The sequence below is a fragment of the Pristiophorus japonicus genome, chromosome 3 (assembly GCF_044704955.1).
Source record: "Pristiophorus japonicus isolate sPriJap1 chromosome 3, sPriJap1.hap1, whole genome shotgun sequence".
Lineage (NCBI taxonomy): Eukaryota > Metazoa > Chordata > Chondrichthyes > Pristiophoridae > Pristiophorus > Pristiophorus japonicus.
Window position 1 is genome coordinate 302416545 of NC_091979.1, and position 25279 is coordinate 302441823.

The 25279-nt window shown below is 44.2% G+C and overlaps 1 protein-coding gene across 6 annotated transcripts in view; it reads left to right on the top strand.

Annotated features, from left to right (window-relative positions):
* The window catches only part of jmjd1cb (jumonji domain containing 1Cb), a 445070-nt gene that overhangs the window by 390439 nt on the left and 29352 nt on the right, over positions 1 to 25279 (top strand). For 5 of the 6 annotated variants that reach the window (XM_070876841.1, XM_070876842.1, XM_070876845.1 and 2 more), the window contains 7 exons: positions 438 to 530; positions 959 to 1086; positions 4767 to 4878; positions 20303 to 20511; positions 21271 to 21552; positions 21916 to 22087; positions 22369 to 22459. In XM_070876841.1, the coding sequence (XP_070732942.1) occupies positions 438 to 530; positions 959 to 1086; positions 4767 to 4878; positions 20303 to 20511; positions 21271 to 21552; positions 21916 to 22087; positions 22369 to 22459 (1087 nt within the window). Of the gene's footprint in view, positions 1 to 437; positions 531 to 958; positions 1087 to 4766; positions 4879 to 20302; positions 20512 to 21270; positions 21553 to 21915; positions 22088 to 22368; positions 22460 to 22557; positions 22791 to 25279 lie in introns of those variants that run through there. The other variant, XM_070876843.1, reaches the window with a different exon arrangement.

Genomic DNA, 25279 nt, shown 5'->3' on the forward strand with positions numbered 1-25279 from the left:
TAGTGATTTGGGAATTTGCTTACCCATTTCTCAGTCACCAGATTGGTAGGGTCTGTCTTTTGCCGTTTTCTCTATGAGAAAGAGCAAATTCCCACCAAACTCCCCTAGTTATATGAAGAATAATTTGAATCATACAATCCTGGATGGATATTGCTCAAAAGCAGCAGTAGGGTTCATTTTTGGTAGACATATAATACAAGAATTGTTCGAGTCACAACATTTAGCATTTTATTAGGGACTCTTGTATCCTCCACAGAAATCCAATCTTGGATAAACAGTAAACCTTTCCTGCTTTCAGCACTCAAAAAATGTTTTTATAACTGGTGTGACTGCCACTGCTTAATTTCATTAGATTTTCTCCTGTCAAAGATGGTTCTAACAGAATCATAAATAAGCAATCCCTTTTATATTTCCTTTATTTGTTTTGTGGATTGCAGCTGATAAAGAGCTTTATATCTGGCTGAAGTGTGTCAAAGGTCAAGTTCATGATCCAAAGAGCCTGATGCCCACACAGATTATCCCTGGCACTGGTAAGATTCCACAGTTACTGTTTGATTTGGGGTCTATTTTGCGCAACTTCTGCTAAAAATGAAAATATATATCATGAAAAACGCATGAAAAGTTTTTTTATAAATAATTATTTTGATGTGTTTTTAAGTTGTACTCTTGGTATACTACGATTGTACCCAGGTAAAGGCCATGTATTTATCACAGTATACAAGGTTAAGCTGTGTTTAGTACAAAAGACAATTTGAAAAGAGAAACAACGTACACCTTATTCCCCAGAAATGCTGCCGTGTAAAGTTTGAGCAAATCCACTATTCCTGTTTGTGAATTTTTTTTTGAGCAAGGTGGCACATGTTACATAACACAGCTTGTTACCTGAACCATTTTTGTCCATTGTACATGTCGTCTCCACCTCCTGCATTTTTTTCTTAATAAATGTTCTTTATTTTAGTCTTGGCAGATATTGGAGATGCGATGCATTCCATCAAAGCCAGCTGGGAAATTGCTGCACATTGTCATTGTTCCAGTGAACAAAGCGTGCAACTTGCCAAACTCTCTACAACTAATGGAGTTTTGCAGGTATAGTATAAATGTGACCTTTAAATGCAGCTTTAGCACAGCTTCACACAGTATTTCAATTGCAATATTTTATTTGCTAAAACACATGCATTATATTAATAATTGGAATCATAGAATGGTTATAGCACAGAAGAAGGCCATTCGGCCCCTTGAGCCCGTGCCAACTCTCAGCGAGTCCCACTCCCCTGCCCTTTCCCTGTAGCCCTGCAACTTTTTTTCCTTCAGACACTTATCCTACTCCCTTTTGAAAGATAAAATTGAGTCTGCCTCCACCACCCTTTCTGGCAGTGCATTCCAGATCTTAACCACTCGCTGTGTAAAAAAGATTTTTCTTACACCGCCAATCACCTTAAATCTGCCTTTTTAACTGCTTATTCAACCTGCCCTGCCATCTTCGTCAATTTATGCACACATACCCCCCGGTGTCTCTGTTCATGCATCCCCTTTAGGATTGTACAATTTAGTTTATATGTCCTCTCCTAATTCTTTCTTCTAAAATGCATCACTTCACATTTTTCTGCGTTAAATTTCATCTGCCACCTGTCCGCCCATTTAACCAGCCTGTCTATGTCTTCCTGAAGTCTATCACTCTCATCCTCACTTCATTATACTTCCAAGTTTTGTGTCATCTGCAAATTTTAAAATTGTGCCCTGTACACCCAAGTCCGAGTCATTAATATATATTAAGAAAAGCAGTGATCCTAGAACCGACCCCTGGGGAACACCACAATACCTTCCTCCAGTCGAAAAAAAACAACCGTTCACCGCTACTCTCTGTTTCTGTCACTTAGCCAATTTCATATCCAGGCTGCCACTATCCCTTTTATTCCATGGGCTTCAATTTTGCTGGCAAGCCTATTATGTGGCACTTTGTCGAACGCCTTTTGGAAATCCGTGCACACCACATCAAAAGCATTACCCTCATCAACCCTCTCTGTTACCTCATCAAAAAACACGATCAAGTTAATTAAATCCGATTTGCCTTTAACAAATCCATGCTGGCTTTCCTTAATTAATCCACCAGTATCCAAGTGACTGTTAATTTTGTCCCTGATTACTGTTTCGAAAAGCTTCCCCACTCCCAAGGTTAAACTGACCGGCCTGTAGTTGCTGAGTTTATCTTTACACCCTTTTTTGAACAAGGGTATAACATTTGCAATTCTCCAGTCCTCTGGCACCACCCCTGTATCTATGGAGGGTTAGAATATTATGACCAGTACCTCCACAATTTCCACCCTCACTTCCCTCGGCATCCTAGGATGCATCCCATCTGCTCTTGGTGATTGATCTACTTTAAGTACAGCAGTCTTTTATTACCTCATTTATCAATTTTTATCCTATCAAATGTCTCCACTACCTCCTCCTTCAGTATGTCTATGGCAGATCCTCTTCCTTGCTGAAGACAGATGAAAAGTACTCATTTTGTACTTGTGTATTCCCTCTAACCTGGGTCGGGAGCCCCCTGCAGGAACTCAGAACCTTACGAGAAAGCATCACTGCAGGCACATGGATCCTAGAGGTTATTAGAGAGGGCTGAGATCTTTTGATCTCAGGTGTGCTATGATCAGATCCTTTCCGGGTAGTAGTGTTATCAACTGAGGTAAGCAAACTGCTCACATCAGCGATGCATAGAAAAGGGTTCACCCTGAACAGAAGAGAAAAGATTTTTACTCAAGGCATTTTGTAGTTCTCAACGATTGTATCCTATAATAGATCTCATAAGGGAATGCCATTGCCGTTCCTCAGATTCAGTTTCAAGAGAGGAAAGTATAAGGTACTCTCTTTTGAACACTCCTCATCACCTAAGGTACTGACCGTGCCTGTCTGGGGATGCAGCATCTCTGCATGTACCCATATCTGAACGATTAGTTCATCTGAGGTCAGTAGGCAGTGATGAGCAAAAGGTACTCGAGATGCGGCACAAGCAGGAGCTAATATTTTTAGCTGGATTGTTTTTGACAATCTAGCAGAAATTTTTCTGCCTTCAGATCAATTTGCAATACACAGGGGTCTGATACTCCCTTTAAAAGAAGGGTTCTGAATCTTAGCAAATGGTTATTTGATCATTTTAAGGTTGACAGCAATCAGCTTTGTAGTTCCCAACCTTTTCATGCTAACATTTCAGCTAAGATTTCAACCAGTGGTTCTCCCACAGAGCATTTCCCAACCAGAAAGGTTTGACCAGACCTCTACACTGGACCAAACATAGTGGTCACAGAAGGAGAATGGATTACAGGGCAGTCCCCTGCTACAGCTTTCCCCACAGTTGACAGTAATAACAAGGATATCCCTGACAGGAAAAGGGAACAAGGTTTAGGTCAAGTGGACAGCAGAGCTGTTCACCTGGCAAGTCAATGAATTGGAAGTGAAAACAGGCTGATCTGCAGCACTGCCAGACCATAGTTCAGAGTAATGCCAATGGGGCTGAAATTCGGCCTCCCAATTAGGCCTCTGGCCGCCTGAAAGTGGCGGCCACAGGGCGGTGTAGAATGGCTGCCAACTTGCGGCGGACTGGCTGACATTCGTGAAATTCACCTCTGGGCTTTTTGCAGCGGTGTGACGATCCGCCCCGCTCCCCCCACTCCTGCAGATGCATCCTTAACGATGTCATCAGAACGCGCACCGCAACGGAGCAGCCCTGGGAAGTAAATTCACTTCCAAAAATATTCTGGTCGGTGCCCCCGACAGCTTTTTGTGTCGGTGCACTCCTTGTTGGTTGGTGGCGTGTAATATGCCCCTGGGTTCAGCCGGGCCACCTCTTGGGTGCCAGGCCGCTGGCCCGGCTGAAACCCTCCCTGGGGGCTCAGTGGACCTAACTTAAAAATATGCAGAGCTCAGAGCAGCTCTCCCCTTTAACTGAAGGTGAGACATGTTGTGATGCGTCAGCGCGATGACTACATCAGCATGGCTCACTTCCGCCCATTCCGCTGCGCCTCCACTTCCACCCCCATGATGAGGCCACTTCCTCCCCGCTGGAAACAAAAATACAAAGGGCTGAATTTCGACGGATAGGCCGCCACACCCATTGCGGCGGCCAGAACACTTCGAAAGCTGTTGCTGCGCCCCATTTCGGGCAGAGGTGAATTTCTGCCCTAATATGTTTGTTGTCCACTACAAACCACTACATCAAAAAGCTGCCCTGTTTGTTAAGGTGAGATCCTGTTCATACACAATTGTCTGCTTGAGCTCACTATTTATCTCGAATAGCCAACACGGTGGCAGATGCTCTCTGTTGTTTCACAGTTCATCCACGCAGTGGTTGCTCAAAATATTTTCATAAATTAGGAATATTAGACAATAGATTTGTTTGCCTCTCCTGATAACTATCACCTCCTGTATGTCTGCTGAAGGACAAAGGCCTTGATAATCTAGAGGTTTAGTAATCTTTTTTTTCCTGGACATAGTTACAGTATGCATTTCCTTTGTTGTTCTTGATTCTTAATGGGTCTGCCATCATGGCACTGAGCAGAGCCACTGCATAAATGATTGCTCATAACTTGATTGGGGTTCAAATATTGTATCTGAACTTAGTTATTCTAGTTGAAATGCTGATATTGGATAGACAATGACTCTTATATTACAGTTCGCCTTCCACAGTTATAAATGCCTTGATTAGTTTCTTGTGCCTTTTTCAAGTTTAGATTCTTAATTTTTGTAAATTTTGTTACCTGATTCTACAGAGCATCCTGAGTCGCAGCACCATTATCTCGATGGTTAAACAACACTCTGTACCTGAGATTCCAGAGTTCAATGGCAGTTCCAACAGCCCTGAGAGCGACGTTACTGCAGAAAGTAAGTTTGCACCATCTGATTCTCCCTTACACTGGTTGGCAGACCTAGTGGAACGGAAAGCCAGAGAAGAAAAGAAAGGTAAACGGGTACAAAATAAAAATGCTAAATCCTCATCAAGAGTCACCATCATCTTCTGACTACCAAAATCCTAATGGTGGAGGTGACAGTTAAAGTACTCCGGAAAGATCAAAGTCTAAATCCTTAATCACTGTCCACATACCAATGATATTAGTTAAGTCGAGTGTCATGTGAAAGCTTTTATGTGGGCTTCACTCACAAATCCAAAGGGTACTTTTTATTTTTCCCATTTTTTTACCAATTTCTCAATTTAAAATGCATCCCCACTCCAGACTTCAACATTAATGTCTTTGGGCATACGACCTTTGAGCAAATGCTCTTCATGTTAAGTACCCACATTTATCTTGCTACTTACTACTGATACAAGTTGACACCATTCTTCGTTTTTATGCTTTCCCAATTTAAGCCCAAACACAGCCTTCTTTTATATGGATTGCAATTATGTACGTCACGCAATTCTGGGGGTGCTTTTTGATCACAAAATTTCATTTATTACAAAACAAGATTGGGATTTATATCAAGGCAAAGTACTGCAGATGCTGGCAATCTGAAATATAAACAAATAAAATAAAAAACGCTGGAAATGTTCCATCCTCATAGGCGGTCCCTCGAAACGAGAATGACCTGCTTCCACGCCTAAAAAGGATGAGGTCACAGGTGTTTCGAATGAACGACCCGAACTACATTCTTTGAGGATATAACGAGCATGGTGGATAGAGGTGTACCGATGGATGTGGTGTATTTAGATTTCCAAAAGGCATTCGATAAGGTGCCACACAAAAGGTTACTGCAGAAGATAGAGGTACGCAGAGTCAGAGGAAATGTATTAGCATGGATAGAGAATTGACTGGCGAACAGAAAGCAGAGAGTCGGGATAAATGGGTCCTTTTCGGGTTGGAAATTGGTGGTTAGTGATGTGCCACAGGGATCGGTGCTGGGACCACAACTGTTTACAATATACATAGATGACCTGGAAGAGGGGACAGAGTGTAGTGTAACAAAATTTGCAGATGACCCAAAGATTAGTGAGAAAGCGGGTTGTGTAGAGGACACAGAGAGGCTGCAAAGAGATTTAGATAGGTTAAGCGAATGGGCTAAGGTTTGACAGATGGAATACAATGTCGGAAAGTGTGAGGTCATCCACCTTGGTAAAAAAACAGTAAAAAGGGAATATTATTTGAATGGGGAGAAATTACAAAACGCTGCGGTGCAGAGGGACCTGGGGGTCCTTGTGCATGAATCCCAAAAAGTTAGTTTGCAGGTGCAGCAGGTAATCAGGAAGGCGAATGGAATGTTGGCCTTCATTGCGAGAGGGATGGAGTACAAAAGCAGGGAAGTCCTGCTGCAACTGTATAGGGTATTGGTAAGGCCGCACCTGGAGTACTGCGTGCAGTTTTGGTCACCTTACTTAAGGAAGGATATACTGGCTTTGGAGGGGGTACTGAGACGATTCATTAGGCTGATTCCGGAGATGAGGGGGTTACCTTATGATTGAGTAGACTGGGTCTTTACTCGTTGGAGTTCAGAAGGATGAGGGGTGATCTTGTAGAAACATTTAAAATAATGAAAGCGATAGACAAGATAGAGGCAGAGAGGTTGTTTCCATTGGTCGGGGAGACTAGAACTAGGGGGCACAGCCTCAAAATACGGGGGAGCCAATTTAAAACCGAGTTGAGAAGGAATTTCTTCTCCCAGAGGGTTGTGAATCTGTGGAATTCTCTGCCCAAGGAAGCAGTTGAGGCTAGCTCATTGAATGTATTCAAGTCACAGATAGATAGATTTTTAATCAATAAGGGTTATGGGGAGCGGGCGGGTAAGTGGAACTGAGTCCACGGCCAGATCAGCCATGATCTTATTGAATGGTGGAGCAGGCTCGAGGGGCTAGATGGCCTACTCCTGTTCCAAATTCTTATGTTCTTATGAAGGGTGGAAGATGCCTGTGCGTGGATTTTTTTAATATGTGGTGGCCGTTGCACACCAGTCACCACATGGGCTTGATAGAGCTAGGTCTTGATCCAGTGGCAAGGATTAGCCAAGGCGACTGGAGACCAGCTCTGCTGCATGGACCTATTGCACACACGTATCGCAGTGTGGGCTGGCCCATGCTGCCCCTGGCCCCAAACTCACGCCTCCCCTGGGCCCCGATCACATTCTTCCACAGTCTCTCGCTGCTCTTTCGCCACGACCTCGCCGCTCCTGCTGTATCTGCCCACGCTCCAATCACCGGCCTGGACCTTGGTGACATCATTCCTCGCTGCCGTTGCCCTCCTGCACCAACTCGCACTGCTCCCTGGAGTAGTATGCCTCCACGCTGCTCCTAGGCCGCCGCTCCTTTTATGGCCCCGACCTGCCGCTGGTGTTCTCACGCAGGTTGGGGCCTCCACGCTGCAGGGACCACGCCCCAATGGAAAACACAGCCTCATCGCTCCACACATTTGCCTTTGTATAACAATGTAGAAAACTACAGGATCTAAAAAGACTTCAGTCTATCTGGCCAGTCCCAAAAACAAAACCCTCCTATCACCCACTTCCTCAAATAACTATCCAATTCTTCCTTCATTTTTCCACACTGGACAGTGCATTCCACACATTCCCCACTCTGCATTAAGTAGTTAAAGCTAAACTGTCTATGAACCTTCCTCCTTTTTAGCTTTAGCCCATTTCTGCTAATTATTTGCATTTATATTGCATCTTTCACGACCACTGGAGGTCCCAAAGCTGAGAGCGTGCAGAAAGCGAGCATAGACGGCAGAAGGAGCGTGTGGCAAACCAGTCCCACCCACCCTTTCCTTCAACAACTGTCTGTCCCACCTGTGACAGAGACTGTAATTGCTGTATTGAACTGTTCAGTCACCTAAGAACTCACTTTTAGAATGGAAGCGAATCTTCCTCGATTTTGAGGGACTGCCTATGATTGACAGCCAATGAAGCACTTTTTGAATTGTGGTCACTGATGTAATGTAGGAAACGCGGTAGCTAATTTACGCACAGCAATCTTCCACAAAAAGCAATGTGATATTGACCAGATAATCAGTTTTAGTGATGTTGATTGAGGGATAAATATTGACCAGGACACCGGGATAACTCCCCTGCTCTTCAAAATAGTGTTGTGGGATAGTTTACGTTCACCTGAGAAAGCAGACTGGGCCTCAGTTTAATGTCTCATCCGAAAGATGGCACCTCCAACAGTGTAGAACCCCATCAGTACTGCACTAGAGTGTCAGTGTAGATTTTGTGCTTTCGTGCTTTAGTGTCTGATGTGGGACTTCAAACCACAATCTTCTGACAGAGGCGAGAGTGCTACCAATTGAGCCACGACTGACACTACTTAATTAGTTCTGTTTCTCATCCAACTTTTCTTTTGGCTGATTCCTGGTTGTAAACTAATGAAAACTGCAGGAGGTTCTTCCCAGGCATCAAAGGCAATCGGCTGATGCTGACTTCCATTTTTCTTTGTTCATGGAATGTGGGTGATACTGGCAAGGCTACATTTTATTGCATATCTCCTGCGACAGTTGTGGTGGGCTGCCTTCTTGATCTGCTGCAGTCCTTGTGGTGACGGTGCCCTGTGGTGATAGTGCTAAGAACTTTCATAATGGAGTGGTGATGTCAGAACAGTGTGCAACTTGCAGGTGAATCTGAAGGTGATGGTGTTCCCATGATACTGTTACTCTTGTTTTTGGTAGAGATTGCAAGGCAAGGAGCTACTGTCTTGAGTGAGCTTGGGGCGGAGATGGTACATATTGCAAGCACAGTACACTGATGGTGGAGAAGGTGGATGTTGTGTCCATTGGCAGGGATGCTGATCAGGTAGGCCTGGATGGTGTCGAACTTAAGTATTGTTGAAGCTGTGCCCATCCAGACGAGTAGTGAATATTCTGACTTGAGCCTTGTATCAGTTGGAGAGGCTTTGAGGGATCAGCAAGTGAGTCACTCATTGCAAAATATCCAGCTTCTGCCCTGCTCTTGTAGCCACAGTGTTGATGTGACTTACCTAGTTAAGTTTCTTGGGAATGGTGACTCCCTAAGATGTTGATTGTGGTGCCATTGAGGGTTGTGGGGAGGAGGCCGGGGTTTTTCATTGTCTGAGGAATCAGCTGAATCTAGCCTTGAGACAGACTCACTCAAGATATGTCTCAGAGCATTGAATGTTTGACTCTCCACCTTCTGGTGGGTGGATGTATTCTTACTGGCTACCTGTCCACTGCAGTAGAGAAGCAAAAGGTTATTGATTTGCTTTGTGTTGAACTGAATGACAGAGTGAGGCACTAAAATTAAATGGTTTTGATAGAATACATTGAAGGGACTTTAAGCTTTTCAAATTTATGGAAATCTAGCCTGTAGAATTTTTTTACACTTTTGGAGGATTTCCCCAATTTTCGCCACATTCCTCTTAAGATAAGTGTGGCTCCGTAGTGTCAGTAGCCCCAAGTTCTCATTTTTTATGTCCGAGCTGGGTCAGTAAGTGTCAAGTAGCCTTCTTCACCCTGGAGTTGATTGCAGCCAAGCCTAATTTTCTCCCAGTGCTCACTCATGCATGCTGTCAGAATGGGTCACTGGAGGAAGATCAGGAGTTTGGACCCTAGCTGACTTTGTTCACTCCCTAGCCTAGGGGCACTGAAGCCCATTGCAGCCCTCATAATTTAACACAACACAGCAGGAATCAGCTAATTCAGCAAAGACGTATAGTCAAACCTGGGCCCTTCCTGGTCTGTCTGGCTCAGTGATGGTGCAGGTATAGTATCCATGTCTGAGTAGCTAGAAAGCAATTCGGCTTTCTTCTCCCCTTTTCCCGATTTGATTTGATATGGCTCGGCATGAGAGTAGCAAAAATAAAAGCGCCTGGAATTGGAGGTAACATTATGACGTGGGTTGCTAATTGTTTGGGAGGTAGGAGACAGCGTGTAGGGATAAAGGGAATGTACTCTTTTGGCCAGTAGTGTTCCCAAGGAACTTCCTGTTCCCATCTACACAAGGGAACAGAAAGTTACAAAGGGGCAGATTAAGTGAGTGGGCAAAACTGTTACAGATGGAGTTCAGTGTGGGGAAGTATGGGGTTTGCTGAGAGACTCGATGCTGTGGAGGAGCAAATGGAATTGGGTGTCCAGATACACATCAGTAAAAGCTAGTGTCCAGCTACAAAAAGGAATGTTGATCTTTTTCGAATATAAAAAGTGAGGAAGTTATGTTTCAGTTGTGCAGTCTGTCAGACTCCATCTCAAGTAACTATCAGTTTTGCACACCACACCACACCTCAGGAAGGATATATTGGCCTTGGAAGGGGTAGTGTGCAGAATTACCAGAATGATATGGGAGTTAAAGGGTTAAATTATGAAGATGGGTTGCATAAATTTCATATGTATTCTCAAGTTTAGATGGTTGAAAAGTGATCTATCGAGGTGTTTAAAATGATAAAAGGATTCGATAACGCAGATGCAGAGGAACTATTTCCACTGGTAGGGGAATCCAGAACAAGGGGGCATAATCGAAAAATGAGAACCAGGGAATTCAGGAGTGAAATCAGGAAGCGCTTTTCCAGAGTCTGTCTGCCACTCTTCCTCAGGGACATCGATGGAATCGAACACTCTTTTCCTCAGGCGGCTGGAGGCTGCGCTGGCGCACTGGAGGCAGTGTTGAACCTCATCGTCGATGTCTGCCCTTTGCTGATAATAGGCTCCCAAGGTATGGAAAGTGGTCCATTTTGTCCAGGGCTGGCCGTGGATCTTGATGACTGGGGGGCAGTGCTGTGTGGCGGGATCAGGTTCGTGGAGGATCTTTTTCTTACGGATGTTTAGTGTAATCCCATGCTTTCGTATGCCTCGGCGAAGATGTTGTTGACGTTCAACACTACCTCTAGTGCGCGAGCGCAGCCTTCAGCCATCTGAGGAAGCGAGTGTTCGAAGATTAGGCCCTCAAATCTGCCACCAGGGCAGTAGTGATACCCGCCCCCCTGTATGGCTCAGAGACCATATGCAGTCGGCACCTCAAATCGCTGGAGAAATACCACCAATGATGTCTCCGCAAGATCCTGCAAATCCCCTGGGAGGACAGACACACCAACGTCCGTGTTCTCGATCAGGCCAACATCCCAAGCATCGAAGCACTGACCACACTCGACCAGCTCTATTGAGGTTTTAGTTTATGCACTAACCTCTTATGTGGCACCTTATCGAATGCCTTCCTGGAAATCCAAACACACCACATCCACTGGTTCCCCTTTATCCACCCTGCTCGTTACATCCTTAAAGAACGCCAGCAAATTTGTCAAACATGATTTCCCTTTCATAAAACCATGCTGACTCTGCTTGATTGAATCATGCTTTTCCAAATGTCCTGCTACTGCTTCCTTAATAATAGACTCCAGCACTTTTCCAATGACAGATGTATCCTGCTTTTTGTCTGCCTCCTCTTTTTAAATAGGGGTGTTACATTTGCGATTTTACTGGGACCGCCCCACAATCCAGGGAATTTTGGTAGATTACAACCAATGCATCCACTATCTCTGCAGCCACTTTTAAGACCTTAGGATGTAAGGCATCAGGTCCAGGGGACTTGTCCACCTTTAATCCCATTATTTTACCTAGTACTACTTCTGTAGCGATAGTGATTATATTAGGTTCCTTCCTCCCTATAGTCCCTTGATTATCCACTATTGGGATGTTTTTAATGTGTTCTACCGTGAAGATCGATACAAAATATTTGTTCAACGTCTCTGCCATTTCCCTGTTCTCCATTATTAATTTCCCAGTCTCATCCTCCAGGGGACCAACATTTACTTTAGCCACGCTTTTCCTTTTTAAGTACCTGTAGAAACTCTTACTATCTGTTTTTATATTTTGTGCTAGTTTACTTTTATAATCTGTCTTCCCGCTTAATCATACTTTTAGTCGTTCTCTGCTGGCTTTTAAAAATTTCCCAACCCTCTGGCCTCCCAATTAGTTGGCCACGGATGGCTATCCCATTTCTTAGTTTTCCCTTCTCATTGGGATATGTTTTTGTTGCGAGTTATGAAATATCTCCTTAAATGTCTGCCATTGCTCATCAGCCATCCCATACTTTGGTCTATTTTCCCAGTTCACTTTAGCCAACTCTGCCCTCATACCTTTTATTTAAGCTTAGGACACTGGTTTGTGAACCAACTTTCTCAACCTCCATCTGAATTTGAAATTCAACTATATTATGGTCACTCAATCCTAGAGGATCTTTTACTAAGCGATCATTTATTAATCCTGTCTCATTACACAGTACTAGATCTAAGATAGCCTGCTCCCTTGGTTCCGCAACGTACTGTTCAAGGAAACTATCAAGGATACACTCAATGATCTCCTCCTCAAGGCTACCCTGGCCAATTTGCTTTGTCCAATCAATATGAAGGTTAAAATCACCCATGATTATTGCCATTCCTTTTTTTTACAAGCATCCATTATTTCTTGATTTATACTCCATCCAACAGTACAGCTACTGTTAGGGGGCCTATCGACTATGTCCACCAGTGACTTTTTCCCCTTATTATTCCTTATCGCCACGCTAACTGATTCAACATCTTGATCCTCTGAGCCAATATCATTTCTGATCCCATCCTTTATTAACAGTGCTACCCCACCTCCTTTTCCTTTCTGTCTGTCCTTCTGAATTGTCAAAATCCCCTGAATATTTAGTTCACAGTCCTGGTCACCATGCAACCACGTCTCTGTGATGGCTATCAGATCATACCCATTTGTATCTATATGTGGCTGGAAACTCATTCAGGGTCAAATATGACGCCTAGGTTGCGAACAGTCTTGTTCACCCTCAGATTGATGCTAGGGAGCGGGATGGAGTCAGTGGTTAGGGAACGCAGTTTGTGGCGTGGACCAAAGAAAATGGCTTCGGTCTTCCTAATATTTAATTGGAGAAAATTTCTGCTCATCCAGTCGGAAAAGCAATCTGACAGTTTAGATACCAAGCAGGGGTCGAGAGAAGTGGTGGAGAGGTAGAGCTGGGTATCGTCAGCATACATGTGGAAACTGACTCCATGTTTTCGGATGATATTTCCAAGGGGAAGCATATAGATGAGGAATACGAGGGGGCCAAGGACAGATCCTTGGGGGACACCAGAGCTTACGATAAGGGAGTGGGAAGAGATTATAATTATAAGTGGTTGAGTGATTATAATCAGGGATGCTCAAGAGGGCAGAATTAGAAGAGCGCAGATATCTCTGTGGGGTTGCGGGGCCGGAGGAGATTACAAAGATAAGGTGGAGTGAGACCATGGAGGAATTTGATAACAAGAATGAGAATTTTGAAATCAAGGCATTGCTTAATCAGGAGCCAATGTAGGTCAGCGAGCACAGGGGTGATGGATGAATGTGACTTGGTGCGAGTTAGTACAGCCGAGTTTTAGATGACCTCAAATTTACGTAGGGTAGAACATGGGAGGCCAGCCAGGAGTGTGTTGGAATAGTCAAGTAACAAAGGCATGGATGAGGGTTTCATCAACAGATGAGCTGAGGAAAGGGCAGAGACGGGAGATGTTATGGAGGTGGTAATAGGAGGTGTTCGTTATGCCACGGATATGCAGTCAGAAACTCATTTCAGGGTTAAATATGACACCAAGGTTGCGAAGTGTGTAGTTCAGCCTCAGATAGATGTTCGGGAGAGGGATGGAGTCTGTGGCTAGGGAACGGAGTTTGTGTCAGGGATCGAAAATAATGGCTTCGGTCTTCCCAATTCAATTGGAGAAAATTTCTGCTCGTCCAGAACTGGATGTCGGACAAGCAGTCTGACAATTTAGAGACCATGGAGGGATCAACAGAAGTGGTGGCGAGTGGAAACTGGTGCTGTGTATTCAGAGGATTACATAGGATATACGGCACAGAAACGGGCCATTTGGCCGAACCAGTCCATGCCACTCGAGCCGCCTCCTGCCTTTCCTCATCTAAATCTATCAGCGTAATCCTTTATTCCCTTCTCCCTCATATGCTTGTCCAGCCTCCCCTTAAATGCATCTGTTATATTCGCCTCAACCACTCCCTGTGGTAGCAAGTACCACATTCCCACCACTCTTTGGGTAAAGAAGTTTCTTCTGAATTCCCTATTGGATTTCTTGGTGACTATCTTATATTGATAGACTGTAGTTATGCTCTTCCCCACAAGTGGAAACACTCTCTCATCCACTCTATCAAAACTTTTCATAATTTTAAAGACCTCTAATAGGTCACCCCTTCTTTTTTCAAGGGAAAGGAGACTCTGCCTTTTCATCCTTTCCTGATATGTATACCCTTGCATTTCTGGTATCATCCTTGTAAATCTTCTCTGCACCCTCTCCAGTGCCTCTATGTCCTTTTTATAATATGGCGACCAGAACTGCACGCAGTACTCAAAGTGTGGTCTAACCAAGGTTTGATACAGGTTTAGCATAACTTCCCTACTTTTCAATTCTATCCCTCTAGAAATAAACCCTAGTGCTTGGTTTGCTTTTTTTTTATGGCCTTGCCAACCTGTGGCACAACTGTTAGTGATTGGTGTATTTGTCCTCTGAGATGATTTCAGTTCAGAAGAGCAATATGAGGGGGCCAAGGATAGATCCTTGGCAGACACCAGAGGTAACAATGTGGGAGTGTGAAGAGTAGCCATTGCAGGTGATTAAGGCTACGATTAGATAGATAAGAATGGAACCAAGCGAGTGTAGTCCCGCCCCGCTGGTCTTCGGTGGAAAAGTGTTGCAGGAGGATGGAGTGGTCAACCATGTCGAAGGCTGCAGCAAGTCAAGAAGGATGAGGAGGGATAGTTTACCTTTGTCACAGCCACAAAGGATGTCATTTGTGATTTTTAAAGCTGTTTCTGTGCTGTGGCAGGGATGGAAACCTGAGAGAAGGGATTCATTGTGGGACAGATGGGCACGGATTTGGGAGGCAACAATGCGTTCAAGGACTTTGGAGAGGGAAAGGGAGGTTGGAGATGGGGCCATAGTTTGCAAGGATGGGAGGGGTCAAGGGTTAGATTTTTGAGCGGAGGGGTGATGACGGCAGATTTGAGGGAGAGGGGGACGGTACCTGAGAAGAGAGAACCGTTAACAATGTCAGCTAACATGGGAGCCAGAAAAGGAAGTTGGGTGGTCAGCAGTTTAGTGGGAATAGAGTCAGGGGAGCATGAAGTGGGTGTCACGGACAAGATGAGCACAGAGAGGTCCTGAGGAGAGATCGGAGAGAACTGGAAAAAGATGCAAGTTGAGGGCTAGGGCTGGGAGAAAGCCTTGGAGGAGGTTTGGCCATCTGGGTTAGGGGAAGGAGGGGAAGTGGCAGAGGCAGCTGAACTGATGGTCTTAATCTTAGACACAAAGAAGTCCATGAGCTCCTCACTTGTTGTCGGAGGTGAAGGAGGGGAGTGGGGTTTAAGACGTGGGTAGCAGTAGAAATAATGCGCGTTTTTATCTTTGCATTCCAGAATGATTCTGGAATAGTGAACAATTTTGTCAGACAAGAGCAAGACCAGATAATGTGGTCCAGCCAGATCTGGTGGTGAATGGCTAAACCAGTTGTCCGCCATATCCGTTCAAGTTTGCATCCTGTGTTCTTAAGGGAGTGGCGGTGAGGGCCATACCAGGGGGAATGGCCAGGGTGAGAGAGAGTAATTGTTTTAATATTGATTAGGGCATCAAAAGTGGTGGTGAGGATGTGGTTGAGCAGATCGGTAGTTACAGAAATGCTGTGGTGTATGGAGGTCCAAAGGCTGGACAGTTGGGATTTCAGAAGTGCAGTTTGGAGAGAGTTTTTTCCAGGGGCGAGCACAGAAGGAAGTAGGGTGGGGTGGGGGGAGGAGGAAGTGGTCAGAGATGGCCTTATCTGCGATTGACACGATGGGATTGACCAGAGATGGCAGGATCGAGGGGGTGGCCGTGAATATGGGTTGGGGAGTTTACATGGAGGGAGAGATTATGGGAGGATAGGCGGCTAGTGAACTCCGAGGCGAGAGAGCATAATGATTTGAGATGGAGGTTGCAATCACCGAGGATAAGAAGTCGCTTGGTGCGGAAGCTGAGGGAAGGAAGCAGTGAGGATATCTTGGCGTGGGCAGTAGAGAACGAGAATTTTAAAATGAGGTGAAAGGGGTGAAATAAGGTGAGATGCTTAAAGGAGGAGAAGGTGCAGGAGGAGTAGGTGTGATTTGGTGATGAGCCACATCATCACCACGGTGATCTGGGCGGGGCAAGTGGTGGAAGGTGTCGCCAAGCCAGGAGGCTTCATTTAAGGGTAAGGTGTCATCACCCCTCAGCCAAGTTTCCGTCAGGGCCATGACAATCAAGTTAGTCAAACATGATTTGCCTTCAACAAATCCGTGCTGGCTTTAATTAATTAACCCATATTATTCTAAGTGCCAATTAATTTTTTTCTTGGATTAATGTCTCCCAAAGTTTCCCCACCATCGACGTTGGCCTGATTGGTCTGTAATTGCCAGGATTGTCTCTCTCAGGTGTAACATTTGCTGTCCTCCAGTCCTCTCTCATCACTCCCATATCTAAGGCGGATTGGAAGATTATCGGCAGAACCTCTGTAATTTCCACCCTTATTTCCCTCAGCAACCGAAGATGCATACCATCCGGACTGGGTGACTTTTCTACTTGGAGGACTGACAACCTTTTAAGTTCACTTTATCTATTCTTTTATCCTGTCTAATTTCTTTACTGTGACATTTAGCAGCAGCATCTTTCGTGAAGACAAATGGAAAATACTCATTTGATACCTCAGCCATGCCCTCTGCCTCCTTAAGGAGATCTCCTTTTTGGTCCCTAATCAGACCCACCCTTCCTTTGACTTCCCTTTAACTATTTATATGCTTACAACAGACTTTTGGGTTCTCTTTTATGTTACCCGCGAATCTATTCTCTTTGCCCCTCTTACTTCCTTTTTAAGTTCTCCCTTTACTTTTTGTACTTAGCTTGATTCTCTACTCAATTATGAACCCGACATTTATCATAAGTTTCCTTTTCCTGTTTCATTTTAATCTCTATGGGGCCGAAATTGCCGAGCGCCCGAAACAAGTTGCACCTACCGTTTTCCCAGTATTCCATCCGCCCCAATGCAGGCAGACAATCTGGAGAAATTCAGGTGATTGTGGCTTTTTTTGGGTCTCATCATCGGGGCGGGAGTGAGGTCGGGTCGGAATAGTCGCCACTAGCAGGGCGGAAGTGGAGCGGGTCGGAGTGGTTGACACTCCCAAGTCATCGCCGCTGCGCTGATGACTTAATCGCGCTGGTGCGTCACAACGTCCCTCTCCTTCAGTTATAGGGGAGGGCCGCTGTGAACTCTGCAACCACTTTAGTGGCGAACACTGGGCCACCAAAGAGGGATTCGGCCGGGCCAGCAGCCTGGCACCCAAGAGGGGATGCCAGGCTGCCTGTTAGCAGCCCGGTCGAACCCGAGGACATAATTGTCAGCCCGACCTGGCAATCAGCCGACAATGAAAAATAAAATGGAGTTGCCAGCAGTGTCACCTCTCCCTTAAGGGTGGCCACGCCGCCCAGCCACAGAAAGGGCAATTTTCAAAAGGGGCAATTTCTCATGTGGCAATTTCGGAAAGGGGTCGGCGCGTGATCGCAGGAAAATGGGTGGGGTGGTCCCCGACACCACTCAAAAACTGAAGGAGGGCAATGTTCAAAATGGCGGTGACTCAGCGGCCAGTCTGCACTGACCCATGGCAGCCACTTTCAGGCAGCCACGGGCCTTATAGAAAGGGGCAATTTCAGCCCCTATATCTTTAATCATCCAGGGAGCTCTAGCTTTAAATGTCCTTGTGGGAATGTGTCTAGTGTGTATCCGAACTATCTCCTCTTTGAAGACCTTCCATTGCTCATTTCCTATTTTACCTGCCAATCTTTGATTCCAATCCACCTGGGCCAGAGCCCTTTCAAACTCACTGAAATTAGTCCTCCAAAAGTTGAATATTTTTGCATTTGATTTATCATTGTCTTTTTCTATAACTGCTCTAAACTTAATATTGTAATCACTGTTTCACAAATGCTCTACCATTGAAACATGCTCCACTTGCCCCACTTCATTCACCAAAACTAGATCTAGCACTGCTTCCTTCCTTGTTGGGCTGGAAACATACTGATCAAGAAATTTGCTCATCGATCTCCTTCCCATGATTTGGTGGCATATAGTGTACACCCAGCAACATATTGTAACCTTAATTCTAAGCAATGTAGCTTGCTTTGTGGAGCTAATATTTATAGTCCATTTACTTTATTGGAATACCTCCAAAGGCAAGCACACTGCTGGTGGCTACACAATAAAATAAACAAAGTGATGCCCGTACCATTGGAGGCATCATAGGCACTCTGGAAATCGAGGAAGACTTGCTTCCATTCTAAAAGTGAATTCTCAGGTGACTGAACAGTCCACTATGGGAATTACAGTTTCTGTCACAGGTGGGACAGACAGTCGTTGAAGGAAAGGGTGGGTGGGGAGTCTGGTTTGCCGCAGCTCCTTCTGCTGTCTGCACTTGTTTTCTGCATGCTCTTGGCGACGAGATTCGAAGTGCTCAGCGCCCTCCCAGATGCTTTTCCTCCACTTAGGGTGGTTTTGGGCCAGGGATTCCCCAGGTGCCACTGGGGATGTTGCACTTTATCAAAGAGGCCTTGAGGGTGTCCTTGAAATGTTTCCTCTGCCCATCTGGGGCTCGCTTGTCATGTAGGAGTTCCGAGAGGCATGGTTTTGCCTGGTGCTGCCAGTAGATGCACTTTTGGCATTTCTACCCTGTGTGGATCTTTCTACATTGGGTAAAGTCTGGAAAGTTGCATTTGCAACTTCGCTGTAACTGGTATATGTGCTAACATTTTGGGATACAGTATATGAGTAGCTTCAGATATGTTCCAATGCTATTATAAATGGGGCAGATTGGGCAACAAGGAAGATTGTTACTGCGGAAGATAAAGGTACGTGGAGTCAGAGGAAATGTATTAGCATGGATAGAGAATTGGCTGGCTAACAGAAAGCAGAGTCGGGATAAATGGGTCCTTTTCGGGTTGGAAATCGGTGGTTAGTGGTGTGCCACAGGGATCGGTGCTGGGACCACAACTGTTTACAATATACATAGATGACCTGGAAGAGGGGACAGAGTGTAGTGTAACAAAATTTGCAGATAACACACAGATTCGGGGGAAAGCGGGTTGTGTAGAGGACACAGAGAGGCTGCAAAGAGATTTAGATAGGTTAAGCGAAAGGGCTAAGGTTTGGCAGATGGAATACAATGTCAGAAAATGTGAGGTTATCCACCTTGGAAAAAAAACAGTAAAAGGAAATATTATTTGAATGGGGAGAAATTACAACATGGTGCGGTGCAGAGGGACCTGGGGGTCCTTGTGCATGAATCCCAAAAAGTTAGTTTGCAGGTGCAGCAGGTAATCAGGAAGGCAAATGGAATGTTGGTCTTCATTGCGAGGGGGATGGAGTACAAAAGCAGGGAGGTCCTGCTGCTACTGTATAGGGTATTGGTGAGGCCGCACCTGGAGTACTGCGTGCAGTTTTGGTCACCTTACTTAAGGAAGGATATACTAGTTTTGGAGGGGGTACAGAGACGATTCACGAGGCTGATTCCGGAGATGAGAGGGTTACCTTATGATGATAGATTGAGTAGACTGGTTCTTTACTCGTTGGAGTTCAGAAGGATGAGGGGTGATCTTATAGAAACATTTAAAATAATGAAAGGGATAGACAAGATAGAGGCAGAGAGGTTGTTTCCACTGGTCGGGGAGACTAGAACTAGGGGGCACAGCCTCAAAATACGGGGGAGCCAATTTAAAACTGAGTTGAGAAGGAATTTCTTCTCCCAGAGGGTTGTGAATCTGTTGAATTCTCTGTCCAAGGAAGCAGTTGAGGCTAGCTCATTGAATGATAGATAGATAGATTTTTAACCAATAAAGGAATTAAGGGTTATGGGGAGCGGGCGGGTAAGTGGAGCTGAGTCCTCGGCCAGATCAGCCATGATCTTGTTGAATGGCGGAGCAGGCTCGAGGGGCTAGATGGCCTACTCCTGTTCCTAATTCTTATGTTCTTATGAAATCTGATTATCTTACAGAACCACTTTCAATAAAAATCATTCTGCCATATCAAATGCGAATTAGAATGTTAGCACTGTGAAAAACCTTTTACTTTTATGTATTTGTCAGATTTTACACTGTACATTAATTCCATTTGGATTATCCTTATAGTGATATCTAATTGTCACTGTCAGCTCATTTTAGTAATTGTACATATTAAGTTACTTGCTAGTTCTGTTTCCATACTGCAACAATATTGTGATGGTAGTGTAATGCTACTCTATATTTGCACGATAAAATATCTATGTTCCTTTGGTTTGGTTACAGAAACCAAAGAAGTACCTGTGTCCAGGGCAGTGAAGATTGAATTAAACCAAGTGGACAAGACACAAAATTGCAAAGCTGCTACTGTCTCTCTCAGCAGTGAACAGGGCTCAACTCTACGGGATTTACTTACCACAACAGCTGGCAAATTGCGGTTAGGATCAACTGATGCTGGCATTGCCTTTGCCCCAGTGTTCTCTGAAGGGACCCCTGTAAGTACTTTGTGATGCAGAAGTTTACAGATTTGTCTTTCTGCAGTACAACCATTTCTTAATGCAGAGTAGCTGCACCAGTAGGAGGGAAAAAATGAAAACTAAAAGACATAGAGGCTGACTGTGCAATAACATATTGTTACCTGTACTTTATTTAGAGCTTTTAGGAGCATTTATTTTATCCATGGTCCTTTATTTAACGGTATAAAACTCGCTTGGTGTAAGCTATCAAAGGGTGAGGGGAGGGTGGAAGTGGTTCTGTAATGGTGTGTGTGTAGTTTATCTTGGAACATTTCAAAGTGCTAATTTATTTTTGACTGAGCCAGTTTTACACTTTCAAAAGTGCCCCAGACACCAGCATTTGATCTGAAACTGATTCAGTTATAGAAATAGGGAGAAGCAGCAGAACATGAATCGGGAAAGAGGAAGCCATATTTATTGCCCACTGCTACTTTCAACACTGCCAGTTTAGTGGTGGCATTGCAGTGTCAACATTGTGTCTTCTGTAGCCAACTCTTAGAAGCTCAGCTGCAAGATTTGCTTTGTTTCAGTTTTTTTTTGTAACCAGTGCAGTTGCAACGTCAAGCAATCAAATTCTTTTGATTCAACTTCTGTTTTCTGCTCTCACTATGTGGGTTGTAATTGACAAAATGATCTTGTGAGCTCAGTAGGCTTCATCGCTAGTACAAAATAGTCATGGCTTAATTGCTCTACTTGATGAGTTTTTGACAGTGCTGCCTTTGTACATTTCCTTGTTAGAGTGGCAGAGGTGCAAGAAGCATGCCAAACCTCTTGGATGACATAATTGCATCAGTTGTGGAAAATAAGATCCCAGCAAGTAAATCGGTGAAATTAAGTGGGAAAGAAGAAACAAAGCAGAATTTGCAAAGAGAAGTTAAAAAGCTCAATTTCGAAACGATCAGTAAAAATCATTCTGAAATACCGCATTCTTGGCTTTGTGATGGATGCTTGCTCTGGCTCCAAGATCCTGGAAACCCCAGCAATTGGAAGATATTCAGGGAATGTTGGAGGCGAGAACAGGTCTGTACAAAATGAAATTCAGGAAGTCAAAGCAGATATAAATAATCAATGTGTTAACGCCGGACTTGGGTTGTGGCTATTGATACGGATATATTATGAAACCGCTTAAAGGTAATGCTATTATGCTTTAATTGAAAGTATTAATGTTATAATTGAACATTTAGACATTATTCCCTAGTGTTCGCCATTAGCCAACATTAAATTAAATTTAACATGATTCATTTATTGACCTATAAGAATCTGATGCAACTATATTTTGAAATAAATTTATTAGAAATTACACCCAAAAATGTTCTTTAAAGATATTCTCTTTAAAATCTGTATTCTTCTTTCTGCCCACCCTTCAAAATTCTTACCTTTCAGCCTGTTCTGGTGTCTGGTGTGCACAAAAAACTAACTTCCAACATATGGAAACCTGAAAGCTTCAGTGAGGAATTCAGAGACCAGAAGGTTGACCTAGTTAACTGCAAAGATGGCAGTATAATCTCCAGTGTAAGGATTCAAGACTTCTGGGATGGTTTTGAAGATTTAACAAGTAAGTGTCATTCACATGATATCAGTGGTTGTAGCCAATAATTAAACTAAATTAACTGTTTTGGATTCCTGATTTCATTTGCCAAGTGTTTTTGTGGATTTTCCCCCATCTCGTCAAATATGCTTTTTTCCAAAGGCAATTGTAAATTCAAGATTGGAAGGTCAATAAAGAATCTTTGTTGTGGTTCTTTCTGTAATATATTTTCACAACAGTTCATGCTTTGGGAGCTTAGTGCATTTATATTCTGACTAGAATGATTGAAGTCTTTATTCTCTGTTCAGAACGATTGAAGTCCAAGAGTGGGGAGTCTATGTTACTGAAGCTGAAGGATTGGCCCTCTGGTGAAGATTTCAGAACCATGATGCCTTCTCGGTAAAAGCTTCAGCTGAAACATGCATTTTGAATTATAATTGACCGTTCTGACTTTAACCTAGTTGTATTGCACATTTTATTTCTCCTTCCTTTTTCAGTCTGTCTGCAACGTATATCATTCCAAAGTAAACGGGAGAGGCGACAACTTGCTCCCACTCGTCTATCAGTGGCACTCTATGACCTGTCGTTTTGAAGAGCATGAAAGGGCATCAGAGTGGCTTTTCCTCTAAGATATATATTGCAGTTACTTTCTTCACTCCCAGTAAAAATGTGGCACCGGTGGCATGGATAAAATTAGGAACTTGGGAAGTATAATAGATGAGCCCATATCCTGTTTATGACACGGTGCGCAATGTAAGATTTCTAAATTTCTCTGGCATTAAATTGACAGTAAGACCAATTCTTTTAAAGCAATTTGGAATAAGTTTATTAAACACACACACATGCACGTAGCCTATCAGATAAACAATAGTCGACAAGTATCCTATCGACTCTACTTAGTTACAACAGGTACAATTATGTTACAATAATGAGTTATAGATTTTTAAAGACATATACTTCCCTCTGAGTCATGGTAAAGCACACTTCCTTGCTTCTGGTTCTGTGGCGGGAGGTTTCCTGCTTTGTCGCGTGGTCTGAAAAGAGAACACGCAAGCTTTGGGCTTGACTTTTTATTCTCATATGGTCTGTTGTCTTTCAGAAAGCCCCACGATTGGGTCTTGGTTCCAGGGCAGTTCTTTATTGGCTTTCCTCACACATGTGTCTGGAGGATTAGTGCCATTCCTTGATTAGGTTAATTGCTTTCCAGTTAACACCTTTTCTAGTTTGGTGAGTTTCGATGGGTTTCAAAGCCCTGCTTCTTTTTGTCCCTTTAAGACATGAACTTGGAAGAATCCATTTTGTGTTCTTAAATTTAAACTTGCAGCCTTTCTTCTGCATCTTCAACATTTATACATACACAATCAATTTTATCATTTAATATACACTTTTATTCTCTCAAACTCCCCACCTTGACGGGGAAATATCCTTATTGACTCCTCAAATGGTTTATCTCCTCAGGGCTCGCATATCGTAAACATTGAGAGGGTTCTGATAGCTATGCTGTTTATGTTTTTGTGAGGTGGCTGACCAGTGTAGAATGAATTTTAAACTTGGAGAGAGGGGGGAAAGTGGATGGCCTGATTCGGTCCCCACCTTGTAAGGTATATGCCACACATAGGGGATTGTGCTTTGTAAACTATAGCACAATAACATCTCCAGCGGAGACCCTCCCCTTCCCGTATTTCCAGTGCACCGTCACTACTCAAAGCACATCCTTGACATTTGTAAGTCATGCTGCAGCTCCCGTTTCTCCATCTTCCCTCAGCTTCGATCGTGGCCAGTATCATCCCAACAATCAAAAAGGTCCGTATCATGGTCTGTGGAAAACAAGATCAGTATAGTGTTTACTCTTTGGCAGTTTTTAACTGATTAATGTGAAACCATTTCTTGTACTTAACGCCCTTTTCCCCCGGTAATTGAATCAAATAAACCGCGGGGTTCAATCAGTCTATAATCATGTGCGGTCCCCACCACCCAGGCTCAAAGGCATGCTTCTGCTTTTCGTAATTTGAAATCATTATGGAGTCCCCCACCTGATATTCAAAGGGATGTACTTTCTTGTCAAAGTACCTTTTAATTTGACTTTTTGACTTTCCCCAATTTCGTGGCCACAAATTGATTCATCTGATCAATGTGATCTACCACTTGTTCCAGCCACTTGGAACTACATGCTTTCATTGTCAGGGGATTCATCCCTGTTAGTGTTAGCTGACCTGACGTTCTCATGCGTCTTCCCATCATGGCCTGATATGGGGAGATCCCTGTTGTTTGATGAGGTGTGGACCATTAAGCACATTGGCAGCCTGTTAGCCCATTGAGTGAGGTGGTCTGCGCACAGTCTTTTTAACATTAACTTGAGGGTCCTGTTCCCCCTTTCGACCCCTCCGGATGACTACCGGTGGTGAGCAATATGTAGTTTGTGTTTTATCCCCAACATTTCCTGCAGGTGGGTAAAAATTTTACCGGTAAAGTGCAAATCTTGATTACTGTCTACTTGTACTGGTACTGCCCACCTACAAAACACATTATTCAGTAGTGTTTTGACTGCCGTGATTGCGGTGTTGGAGCGGCAGTGGAATGCTTTGATCCATTTAGTGAATTGATCCATCACCACTAGGGCATGCTGAAAATTGCCTTGCGCCTGTGGAAGTGGCCCAATGAAGTTTTATCTGGAGGTGAGTCCATGGCCCTTGAGATGGAGGCGCACTTTGAAGCAAGGCTCGGTTAGTGTACGCGGGAGGATTGTGTTGCAGGCACAGTAGGTATCGTGCCACATATTGGTTGATTATTTCCCACATGGAAGGCCACCAAGTTGTGGATGCTACCTTGTAGAAAATTACCAAGGCTGAATAGTGCCCTGCTGTGGGGTGGGAGTGAAAGGCGAAGAGCAATTCCTGACCCACCTCTGATGGAACACACACTACCGGGCAGCCATTTGGCTTTCTTTTGAACATCAGCAACTGCTCTGTTGAGTCAGGGGCAGTGGCTGGTATGGTATTAGGAGCCCAGGCTGTTGGTTGAGGAAAGGCTCTGCCTTCTTCGTGCCAGGCGCTTACAACAGCATATGGCCAGTATTGCTGCTGCAGGGATTTTAAATCTAGGTGATCTGTTGGGGAGGCCTTGCTAATAGCATTGCAGGGCTCAACAACTATATCCTCAGTCTCCCCATCAATCGCAGCATCCTTGTCTGCTTTGGAATTTCCATCACGATGTGGACTC